The sequence below is a fragment of the Chelon labrosus genome, assembly GCF_963514085.1.
Source record: "Chelon labrosus genome assembly, chromosome: 19".
Taxonomy (NCBI): Eukaryota; Metazoa; Chordata; class Actinopteri; order Mugiliformes; family Mugilidae; genus Chelon; species Chelon labrosus.
The window spans coordinates 2,405,704-2,417,340 of record NC_140352.1 but is presented as its reverse complement, the minus strand read 5'-3'; the positions used below and the strand labels follow the sequence as shown (position 1 = coordinate 2,417,340).

Genomic DNA, 11,637 nt, shown 5'->3' with positions numbered 1-11,637 from the left:
TATAAGGGGTGGTGTCAAACATGCAGCCTAAACCATCCCGCCAGAGGGTCCAGTCTGGCTCTGCAGGATGAATTTGCAAAGAAAAAAAGGAGAAGAAGAAGGAGGAAAGGGAAGAGGAGACAGACAAGATGAAGAAGGAAAAGATACAAGATGATGAGGAGAAGCAGATGGGGAATGAGGAGGAAGATTAATATGAGAAAGGAAGTAGAAGAAGGAGGGAGGAAGGATAGAATGAGGAAGAAGAGAAGAAAGCAGTAAACAATAAACCTGTCTCCTATTCCTAATTTGTCCACTAAGCGTTGAGGACACAACACAAACCAGAGAAACCTGAACTAAACACTAGATGGCAGCACTGAGCTGAAGTTACACTTATACAGGTTGTTGATAAAATGTTTTGAAAGATAAAATAAAGTAATTCTTTATTTAAGCCACAGCGGTTACTTGTTCTTCTTTGCACTAAAATAAAGGTAAACATCTGGAGTTCTTGTTATTTACAGGTTATTATGTTGTTATGTTACTGGTCTGGCCCTCGCTGGCTACCAATCAACCACAGATAACAAAAAACAGACAAGTTTGTTTCATTTATTTTGTTTTAGTTTTGCAAAGTCTTGTTTTATACAGACAGAAAATAAAGTAGAGCAAAAAATAGACATGGAAAGAACGAAGAAATGCTGTTTAAAAAGGCAGAGCTTGTATTACATGTAAAACTTTACAAACGTCACATATAGAACATTAACTCCTGGTGCAAAAAAGGAAAAACTAATATTTATACATTTACAGAAACCTTGCACCTTTATTAACGACTCTGTGAGAAAGATGCAATCAAGGGAGGAAAAACTGCAGGAAAGACGAACGTGCAGCCGCTTCTAAAAGATTCACCTCCGCATTTTAGGAATCACCACGTTTCCGCTGGTGGCGATGGGGATGAGGAGCTTCCGCTGCTCCATGCGAAGATACTTCTCAATGAGCACTTCCACCGGCACCTTGTCATTCACGTGGCCCTGCCTGCAAAACAAATAAATAAACAAATAAAAATCAATCAGTTAATCAGTTAAAATGTCAAGACGTTCATGTATGTGTGCTATGAAAGATGAGTGGGATTGTTTAAGAAGGACAGCGTTCTTCTTGAACAATCACAAGAAGCTCAATCCTGCCACCTGGAGGAGGCTGCAGGGCAGTATTTAATTCTTAAAACTAAAAGAACCCCAGCTTTGTTTGGGATTAGAGTCTAAAATCAGTTCTTTGTTACAAACTGGCCCTCACTGATATTTGGAAATGATCAGAACACCTTCCTAATATTGTGCAGACTCATCAGAGAATGGACATGGGCCTTCTGAGGGTGTCCTGCTGTTAGTGGGGGGCCTTTGAGGGGAGGGGACTCTGTGGATCATCCCACAGATACTTGATCAGTTTGGGATCTAGTGAATTTGGAGGCCAGGTCAACACCTTGTGCTGTTCTTCATGTTTTTTTGAGTTGTTCCTAAAGCGTTTTTGCCACCTATAGCAATGGGGTGGGGGTGCCTGGTTGGGGTGGGGGTGCCTGGTTTTGGTGGCTGATCGGTGTAAACACTTATTCAGTTTGCTATAATAACTCCATGCTGAATACTTCTAAAAAGTAGCCTATTAAATCCATTTCCCATCTAACTGAAATCATTGGATGCGTTTTTGCCACCTAGACCAGACCAGGCACCCCCACCCCAATGGTGGGGGTGCCTGGTCTGGTCTAGATGGCAAAAACGCTTTAGGAACAACTCAAAAAAACATGAAGAACAGCACAAGGTGTTGACCTGGCCTCCAAATTCACTAGATCCCAAACTGATCCACCTAGACCAGACCAGGCACCCCCACCCCATGGTGTGGGTGTGCCTGGTCTGGTCTAGGTGGCTGATCGGTGTAAACCCTTATTCAGTTTGCTATAACAACTCCATGCTGAATACTTCTAACAAGCAGCCTATTAAGTCCATTTCCCATCTAACTGAAATCATTAGATGCAGAATTTAAAAGTCTTTAAAACACAAACCTTCTCAACAGAAGTTCAACATCCTCCACTTCTATGGATTTCCTCTTCGCGTGTGCGGCGTACGTCTCCAAGTCGTCCACCATCCGGTCGAAGAATACCTCCACTCTGTTAATGACGACGAGACGTTACACGTGATCGGAGCCGAAACAGGAATTAAAGCTAAATCTACTCACACGTAGTCCAGGAGGGGGTAAACGTCTGCAGACACTTTTGTTTTGGCGAAGTGCTTGAAGACGCTCATGAGGTAGCTCTTAGGAAGAACACTTTCCTTCTTCCTGGCCGACCCGGCCCTCCTCTGCCTCGCCCGCTTGGGTTTAGCTGCAGGTGAAGCTTCAGCCTCATCACTGGTAGAGCAACAGAGAAACAGAGAGTTTGGTATAATTTAAATAAATAAAATAAAACAGACGTCTCCGTGTCATAGGAACTTACCTGGCTTGAATATTCTTATAAAGAGAAGATGAAGCTGACGGACCAGGGAGAAAAAAGTTCCTCTTCTCTCTGACAAACGGCGGCGTCTTGCAGGGGGACTCTGAAGACGTTTGGAAAGAAACGAAAATGTGTTTCATTCTCATTTAAACTTTTTAGATAAAAGAAACACACATTTGAGACTGACCATCATTCTCCTCATCGTCCTCCTCCCACTCCTCTTCCTCTTCCTGAGGAGCAGCGTCTTCGGCTGAGATCAGCTCTGGACGATAGGAGTTCTCTTTATCGGCGTCCGTCTCCTCGTTCTCTGCAGCGGTAGCGTCGGCCCGAGGGCGGTTTAATGTTTCAGTCATGTCAGGATTCTCAGCGTCAGTCGGACGACTACTTTCACGGCTTCTCATCTCCAGAGGACTGTGCCCCGCAGACTTGGCAGCAGACCGTCCTAGAAACAACAAAAACAATATTTATTATCAACCCGACAACGTGTGGAGAAGATGCTGGACAATCAGAGTCACATTAGATAGATTTACCTGAATCCTCTCTTTCCTCTGTAAAAGTCTTGATGAGCGAACCCTCAGAGCGTCGAGCCCTTCGACTGATGTGTTCACTGACATCTTCCAGCTGCCCGGAAGCCTGCAGCTCTTCTTCCTCTTCCTCCCTTTTCCCATCACGGTCGTCTTCATTCTGAGACTCTACCACCTCCTCTACCACCTCCTCCTCCTCCTCAGTCTGAGACATCGCTTCAACATCGGCTTGAGACCGGGAATCAACACCTTCCTCATCGATTTCCCCTTCAGTTTGGGAGTCAGGTGCGGCCTCCTCCTCCTCCTCCTCCTCCTCCTCTTCCTCAGATGCTGCCTCGACGTCTGCTTGGGGCTGGGAATCGGCTTCTTCCATCTGAGTTTCAGCTGCATCTTCCTCATCGTGTTTTTCTTCAGTTTTGGAGCCTTCTTCAGCCTGAGACGCTGCTTCAACATCTTCCTCTCGTTGGGAATCAAAACCCCCCTCCCCCTCCTCCTCCTCCTCCTCGGTTTGAGCTTTCTCTGTGTTCGCTCCTTCTTCAGACTCGGCTCCTACCTCCACTTCCTCAGATGTTGCTGCAGAGTCTTCAGGTCGACCCTGATCCGTTCTCTCTTCATCTCGCTGCAGCAGAGGTTCAGAAACATCTCCTTCCTCAGTTATAGATTTGAGGACTGTTTTGTCATTTCTCAGCTCTTCTTCCATCATGTCCCTCTGAAGCTGAGACGTCCCCACGGGGAGTTTGTCCTGCGTCGAGGCTATGGACGAGGTCGCTGCGTCGCCCCGGTCGTAGAGGGCCGTGTTACAGTTGACGATGTCGGTCGTGATGTTGGGTTCACTGAGATTGCTGAGACTCAACGTGAAGCCTTCGTTGATGTCCATCTCTCCAACCTCCTCCTCCAGGACACCGCCTGAGGGACAGGAGACGACAAAATAAATAAATAAATAAAACTCAGGACAGTAGAGGCAGATAATTAATATTTAAAAAGTAAAAAGACGCTATTTTCTCCTTCAAAAAATGTCTCAAATGTAAACTTAACGGGTCAATCTTTATTTAACAAGAGCTGGTCTATGTTTTGTGTCATTATTTTAGTTTAAAATCAGGGGTGTCAAACATACGGCCCAGGGGCCACAACTGTCCCGCAGGTTGGATTTGCAAAGTAGAAGAAGAAGGAGGAACAAAGAGGAAGGGGGTGAGAAGCAGGACAAGAAGAAGGAGGAGGAGATGAAAGAGGAAAACAGAAAAGAGGAAGAGGAGAAGTAGATGGGGGAGGAGGAAGAGGAGTAGGAGGAAAGGGAGGTGGTGAAGGCAGAGTAGAAGAAGGACGAAGGATGAGGCAGAGGAGGAAGAGAAGATGAAGGAGTAGGGGGAAGGAGTGAGAGAAGGAGGACGATGAGGAAGAAGAAAGTGCAGAAATTACACAGACGACATGAACTGCAGCTGTTTAATAAAAGTGTCTCCTATTCCTAATTTGTCCTCTAACAGTTGTGGACATAACAAAAACCTGAGAAACCAGAACTAAACACTAGATGGCAGCACTGAGCTGATTTATTTAGATTGTTCATAACATGTTTTGTAAAAGTATAGTTCGTTAAATATTAAATATAAACACTTTCATCAGGTACTTATTCTTCTTTTCACTAAAACAAAGTCAAACATCTGGAGTTGTCGTTAGTTTTAGGTTATTGTGTTGTTACGTTACTGGTCCGGGCCCCATGAGATCGAACTGAGCTGAACGCCAGTGATGTTTAAAAACGGTTTGCAAAAAGCGTTTCCAGTTACCTTCCATCTGACGTTTAACTACAGCGGCTCCAAACTCCTCCACTGTGATGGTTCGACGGCTGAACACTCGTCTCTGCAGACCCCTCTTCTCAGTCTGAACATCCACAAAGGGAGTTTTGAGACTCAGGGACGTGGAACTGAAAAACAGATTAGAGAAGCATTTAAACCCTGCACCCCCAAAAACATCATTTATTTTAATGTTTTAATGTTCTTCTTCAGTAACCTTGTTAAAGAAAGTGATGACTGGTTGTGTGTCAGCTCTTCAGTTTCCTCGACAGCGTCTGTAAATATAAATTAATATATATGTTAATCTACGATAAGTCATTTACAGGATCATACAGAAACGTGTCAACCTCACCGTCTCCATCTTTAAGTCGTTTCTCAAACGCAGTCACGTCGAGGAGCCGGCGCGGTCTCTTCCTGGTCAGTCTCTTGGCGGTGCTTGCTGCGGTGCCAATAGTTAAATCAGGCAGATCCAGCCCAGACAGCTCAACGCTGGAAGTCAAGACATGACACACAACTGTTGATTCCTCACTGCTAACGTTTGAAAATACTGTCGGATAGGGCTTCATAAATGTCATGGAGCATCCCGTTACACACACACTGCTCACCTGGGACGCGTCCTGCCGAGGGTGGTGTTGGCTGAAGGCGGCTGTATCTCTTCGGACGCCCCTTTATCATGAACCACGGGGGTCTTCACAGGCTCTGAGAGACACAGAGATCGAATAAGTTATTAACTCTGAGTACATCAGCAGGATATAAAAGCATTCCCTGATTTCTAATATTGTGTAGGTCTCCCTTGTGGTGACTCATCAGAGAATGGACATGGGCCTTCTGAGGGTGCCCTGTTGTTAGTGGGGGGGTCTTTGAGGGGAGGGGCCTCTGTGGATCATCCCACAGATACTTGATCAGTTTGGGATCTAGTGAATTTGGAGGCCAGGTCAACACCTTGTGCTGTTCTTCATGTTTTTTTGAGTTGTTCCTAAAGTGTTTTTGCCACCTAGACCAGACCAGGCACCCCCACCCCATTTCGGGGGTGGGGGTGCCTGGTCTGGTCTAGGTGGGTGCTACATGTCTAAGTAACAGAAGGTTCCCAGCAGAACATTGAACTGTCACAAGATGGTTTTAACATTATTTACGTCTCCTGGCAGTGGTCATAATGTTGTGCCTGATCAGTGTGGCATGCAATTTGCCACTCTTCCATTCTTGGGGCTACTTAAATCTCTCGTTGAGGTGCTTGCACACACACCTGTCTGCAGGATATTCATGAGTATGTGTCTTGGAGTGTCTCCATCATTGAAGAGCATGGAGGCTGTTGAAGGCCTGTTCGCCTTCCTGACCACGACGGAGGAAGTCCTCCTCTTGGTGGCAGGCAGGGACTTCCTGATTATACTCTACAAAGAAATATAAATGAGTTAGAAGAGACTGACTGGTTTGATCATAAACAACAAACACTGAGCTCGTCTTCTTCCTCACCTCGTGCATTTTACTCCTCATGCTTCGCCTCAGGATTTCCGTCGGGGTCTGGGCTCCAGAATTTTTAGTGCTCAGCCTGGAGCTCCTCCGGCTCCCGCTGGGGCTCTGTCGCTGGGTGACACTACAAAACATAAACAGCTCTTCAATAAAGCTCGTTCAGACGCTAGCTAACAGGTTAGCTTGTACATTACCTGTGACTAGAACCACTAATAAAGTCATTAACGAGTCAGTTCACATGACAAACAGTACCTGCGGGTGACAGGAGTCGCGGGAGGCTCGGTGCTGAGAATATGTTTGAGCAGGACCCGAGCGGACAAGTCCTCCGTTGGATCCATGTCGCTAATCAGCTGGTTAGCTAAAAACGCTAAACTCAGCTAGCTAACCGTCCGCGAGCAGTCAAAACAGTAACGTCAACGGGCTTTAGCTTGTTTAAAATAAGACGAATCTTCCCAGTTGGGTCCGAGAAACGGAGCCGAACTGAGCACGGTGTCGTTAAATGTTCATTTAATTTATATAAACATTGCTAACGCGCCGCTAAATGTCAATTCTAGTCAAACCGTGACAGTAAAATCGACGGGTTCTGTTTCATGGTTTTCATACGGTCCCGCGTTATTTTCAAGTGAAATCTCGCGAGAGTATGTCTTCTTCTTCGATGTAAATTAAAGTGGTGATTTAGCCTTCACCCACAGCGCTACCGCCATCTGCTGGAGGCTCTAAGGCAAAAAAAAAAAAAAAACAGCACATTGTTTTGTGAAAATATTAAAAGCCATAAGAATTTAAAATATATTTGCTTAACATTATGGGTCATAATTAAATTTACCCGACAAAATAATAATATAAAAAAAGGAAATAAAAGATTTAGCCTTTTTGTTTAAATAATAGTGTTTAATCTGGGTTTTGTCCAGATTAGGTTTTTGGTTAATGAACAGTTTCTATTAAAATTTCATGATGTGGATGAGTTCAGATTTTTACCAGCGGAGCCAAGTCCTTCTCCTCCTTCCAGTTACTCATTCACTCAGTTTAATAGCTCAATCTTATTTTTATCAGTCCTTCATTAAACACAGAAACATGTGTCTAAACACGGTGCTGGCATTTCAATGTGACCTTCATACGTTTGTATAATCATTACTGAAGTAGCATTCAGTTAATACTACAGTACAGATGCAGAGCTTCTATGGGAGGTGGAGTATTAAGTTTATACACTGATAAGGCATAACATTATGACCACCTTCCTAATGCCAGGTCCAGAAGTTTCCCAGCAGAACACAAGATGTTGTCACAAGATGGTTTAAATGTTATTTGCTTATGCTGTCTGTGGTCATAATGTTGTGGCTGATCGGTGTATAGACCAGATTCATACATTAACTGCTCTCTAATTAATTTTTTCCTATTTTTTTTACCCTAAATAAAACAGCTGTGACGTCTTTTAAAGTCAAACTGTGGGAATAAAACACGAAGACGAAACATCTGGATTAAAATATTTTATATAATTTACAACACAGACATAATGCATCCCCAGAGTTTTAAAACAGGTGGTTGTCTGTTTTATTTATAGTCGCTTTTAGGTGAACGATCCCTTCCCCCCTTTTCATTCACACTGGAAACGTACGAGTCAACCTTCATCCAGTGCCGTGGGCTTACATACGGATTTATTTGGCAAAAACAAAACAAGAACAAAAGTGCATCGACTCCTCCTCTCGTTGATCTTAGGTTTAGAAATCTGGTCCGTCCTTCTTCAGCTTGGAGTAATCCATGTTAACTGTGAAAAGCTGGAGGGACAAAAACACACAATCAGCAATCAGACAGAGGAGACCTGGACTTTGAGGCAAGATAACAGGACGGTTACTGCACAGCCTGTCCTCTACACCTTAAAGACAGGACAACCAGAGCAGAGGCCTCGTACCTTGTACTGCTGAGTGGGCTCCATCTTGTTCCAGGGCTCTGGGTTGTTCTTACGGTCCCATCTGGAGGCGACAAGAAGAAAAGCTCATTTATATAAACATCAAACGCGGCCGACACGTCTCTGAAGACACGGGTACTCACGAGACGTCTGGGTTTTTCAGAGCCAGGCGGCCCAGGTACAACATGCTCATGGTCGCCCCGCCACCGATGAAGATGAAGAGGGGGATCAGCTGTTGGGACAAAGGACGAGACAAGTCTCAACACAAAACGAAATAACTTGTGTTCACATATCTTTATTCTCATGTACAATATACAGCACAGTCATGTTTACTGTTTATCTCCTGTCTGCTTCTGACTGGTCTGATTTAGTCTTTGTTTTATCTGATCTGATCTATAGTCTTTGTCTTTGTCTTTGTCTTTGTCTTATCTCATCTCATCTCATCTCATCCTGTCTTATCTTGTCTTGTCTTATTTAGTCTAGGTCTTTGTCTTTATCTTATCTTATGTTATCTGGTCTGGTCTGGTCTTATCTTATTGTAGTAGTCTTTGTCTTTGTCTTTGTCTTTGTCTCATCTCATCTCATCTCATCTCATCTCATCTCGTCTTATTTAGTCTTATCTTATCTTGTCCGGTAGGTCTGGTCTTATCTTATCTTGTCTAGTCTCATTTCATCTCATCTCATCTTATCCTGTCTTGTCTTGTCATATTTAGTCTTGTCTTGTCTTGTGTCTTGTGTCTTGTGTCTTTGTCTCATCTCATCTCATCTCATCTCATCTCGTCTCGTCTCGTCTTTGTCTTATCTCATCTCATCTCATCTTGTTCTTGTCTTACCTGGTCTTTGTCTTATCTCATCTCATGTCATCTTATCTTATTTAGTCTTGTCTTTGTCTTATCTTGTCCTGCCTTGTCTTGTCTTACCTCATCTCATGTTATCTTATCTTGTCTTGTCTGATCTTGTCTTTGAGTATCTTATCTCATCTAATCTCATATTATCCTGTCTAGGTCTTTGTCTTACTTTTGTCTGATCTGATCTTAATCATGTCTAAAGACATGATCCTGTTCATGTCTCTGACCTTTGACCTTGTTCACCAGCTGTAACTAATTCAACTCTTGGTTTCATTTGAACAGATTTGTGGTAAAAAATAAAATAAAGTGAAACGTTGATATTTAAATTACAGGTAAACTTGATAATCCTCAGATTTAACATAACGTAACATAAACTGTTCAAAACCACAAAGTGAACTCTGATCTGTCAAAGACAAGACGATCTGTTCATTCGTTTTACACTTTCTCTTCCACTAATAAGATGGAGGAGCAGCGTGTCTACGGCAAAGATTAAAGGATCCATCTGACACTTTAAAAGTTAAAACCCGTTGCTGTGCTCAGTTTAGAGCACATAAATAAGACACCACTGTCTTAAAGCATTAATGAATCATGTTTGTCTCTAAAATGTCAGGTTAGAGTGAAGATGAATATCAGACGCACATGAAACAAGAAACGACACAAAAACAATCAGAAGATGATGTTTGATGAGAAAAAAAAGGAATGGAAACACTCAGACAGTCACTGGATCATTTCAGAGTTTAGTTGTTGATAATGTTGATGTTTAAATGAGACAAATGAAATAAAATAACCTTCAGGTGTGACAGGATCAGTCTGTCAGCTACAACAGTGAGGGTTCATGTTTCAGTCAGAATGAAACCAGCAGAGTGAGTCAGTGATCACTGAGGGAACTGAAACGCTTCCATCCACTGGTCTATTAATATGAGAGCTGCCGTAAAGCAGACTGCTTCACCTCGTCGTCCTTGGATAAACAGACTCCAACGTTGCTGTGGCCTCGAGTCAGAGGCAGCAGTATGGAATCCATACAGCCACATACGTGCTGCAGCGACCTCCACGCATGGCCGTGCGCCCAGGACTCTAATCTTAGAGGGAGTCACGGGTGGGTTTTTCTCCCCCTGTGTCCCACCAGCGCGTTATAACGGATCAGAGCAGGTGACTCTTGAGGTTTAATGCTCTCAATGCGCAAAAATAAATAAATAAATAAATAAATGAACCAAAACACAAGCACGTATCTGTCAGATCGCTGCTGTGATATGGATGTTGACCCAGTGATTTAAAGACGTGACATTGTCCGAATCTGTGCCGAGGAATTTGACTTTCTCTGCAGACGGACACGTTTAAAAAGGAGCCAATCACAGGCGTTCATTGAGGAAGGGTGTGGACAAATAAATAAATAAATAATTTAAATATTTAAAGCACTAACATATGATAAAACGTCAGATTATTGTTGTAATTTTAATTAAGAGAGATTAAAATAGAGATTTTAAGGAAACGGACGCGCGCCTTTACGCACGCCGCGTCCTCGCAGCTCTTCAGGGGAGACACGTTTCAATGTCACCGGGTCGTTTTCACGTTATATCGTTAATGATAATAATAATAATAATCATCAGAATAAAAACGGTGGAGACTTACAGCCGGGTGGGACTTGAGCTGCTTGGCGACGACGCCCAGCATGGACATGGCTGCTGCGGATGAACAAAGAGTCCGTTAACGCGGATGTCTGCTGCGGGTGAGACGCGCGCCTCTGCTGCGGGTGAGTGAACAGTGAGACGGTGCACCAGCTCCTCCACCGCTGGCAGCCAATCCCACAATGCAACGGCAACAGCTGTGCGTCCGGTGCAACCACTCAGCGTGTCAAACGGTTGACTGCTGAAGAAACTTCCTCTCTGAGCGACTTGGTGTGAAACTGACTTTAAATGATGTGATGGTAGGAAGACACGAGGAGACGGATCAGATCAGATCAGATCAGATCAGATCAGATCAGACCAGATCAGATCAGATCAGATCAGATCATGTTTCCAGATGGTTTGAAGTCACATCTTCAGGATTTATTCATTAAGATTTTTAGTTTTGGAGAAAAACAACCTTCATCTTCAGCTCTGATTCTAGTTGATCTATAAAACTCAAGGACTTCATTTTAGTTTTTTGCCTTTTTAACTTTTAATTGAACACATTTCTCTTGCACCTTGTTTCTTTTTTTATATCTTCCTCCTTGCAGTTTTTATATTTCTTTTATTTATTTAGTAAATAAGTCAGTGAGGGAGACTTTCATTGTTGGGTCTTAAACTGCTGCTGTTACAGGATGTGAGAAACACTGAGACCTAGAACTGAACAGTAGATGGCAGCAATGAGCTGAAAAGACACTTCTGGGTTCTAATCCGTGTGTGTGTGTGTGTGTGTGTGTGTGTGTAGTCTGCATGTTCTCCCTGTGTCTGCGTGGGTTCTCTCCAGGTTCTCCAGCTTCCTCCCACCGTCCAAAGACATGCTGGTTAGGTTCATTGGTGATTCTAAATTGGCCGTAGGTGTGAGTGTCTCTCTGTGTTAGCCCTGTGATAGACTGGAGACCTGTCCAGGGTGGGACCCCCCCTCTAGACCAATGACAGCTGGGATAGGCTCCAGCAGACCCCACATGACCCTTCACAGGACAAGAGTTTACAGAAGATGAACG

At 43.7% G+C, this 11,637-nt stretch overlaps 2 protein-coding genes across 2 annotated transcripts; both read right to left on the bottom strand.

Moving 5' to 3' along the window:
• Positions 1 to 574: 574 nt before the first annotated feature.
• Positions 575 to 6,904, bottom strand: cenpt (centromere protein T). The gene is made up of 13 exons (XM_084566937.1): positions 6,474 to 6,904; positions 6,225 to 6,345; positions 5,998 to 6,142; positions 5,360 to 5,453; positions 5,107 to 5,243; positions 4,972 to 5,029; positions 4,749 to 4,885; positions 2,977 to 3,876; positions 2,634 to 2,888; positions 2,450 to 2,549; positions 2,194 to 2,364; positions 2,021 to 2,125; positions 575 to 1,005 (listed from the first exon to the last, which is right to left on the bottom strand). The coding sequence occupies exons 1-13, from the start codon at positions 6,557 to 6,559 to the stop codon at positions 876 to 878; spliced, it is 2,439 nt and encodes an 812-aa protein (XP_084423063.1). The 5' UTR covers positions 6,560 to 6,904; the 3' UTR covers positions 575 to 875.
• Positions 6,905 to 7,692: 788 nt separating this feature from the next.
• Positions 7,693 to 10,763, bottom strand: ndufa4b (NDUFA4 mitochondrial complex associated b). The gene is made up of 4 exons (XM_084566815.1): positions 10,602 to 10,763; positions 8,268 to 8,356; positions 8,128 to 8,188; positions 7,693 to 7,993 (listed from the first exon to the last, which is right to left on the bottom strand). Exons 1-4 carry the CDS (start codon positions 10,647 to 10,649, stop codon positions 7,937 to 7,939), a joined length of 255 nt encoding a protein of 84 aa, XP_084422941.1. The 5' UTR covers positions 10,650 to 10,763; the 3' UTR covers positions 7,693 to 7,936.
• Between the last annotated feature and the right edge of the window lie 874 nt (positions 10,764 to 11,637).

Excerpts from the sequence above, each read along its gene's own strand:
- cenpt (XM_084566937.1), bottom strand. The coding sequence starts at position 6,559 with ATGGATCCAACGGAGGACTTGTCCGCTCGGGTCCTGCTCAAACATATT. Across the intron at positions 4,886-4,971 it reads TCATCACTTTCTTTAACAAG|TTCCACGTCCCTGAGTCTCA; the intron begins GTTACTGAAGAA and ends TCTGTTTTTCAG. Across the intron at positions 3,877-4,748 it reads AGTTAAACGTCAGATGGAAG|GCGGTGTCCTGGAGGAGGAG; the intron begins GTAACTGGAAAC and ends CCTGTCCCTCAG.
- ndufa4b (XM_084566815.1), bottom strand. The coding sequence starts at position 10,649 with ATGTCCATGCTGGGCGTCGTCGCCAAGCAGCTCAAGTCCCACCCGGCT. Across the intron at positions 8,357-10,601 it reads AGCTCAAGTCCCACCCGGCT|CTGATCCCCCTCTTCATCTT; the intron begins GTAAGTCTCCAC and ends TTGTCCCAACAG. Across the intron at positions 7,994-8,127 it reads AGCCCACTCAGCAGTACAAG|CTTTTCACAGTTAACATGGA; the intron begins GTACGAGGCCTC and ends TTGTCCCTCCAG.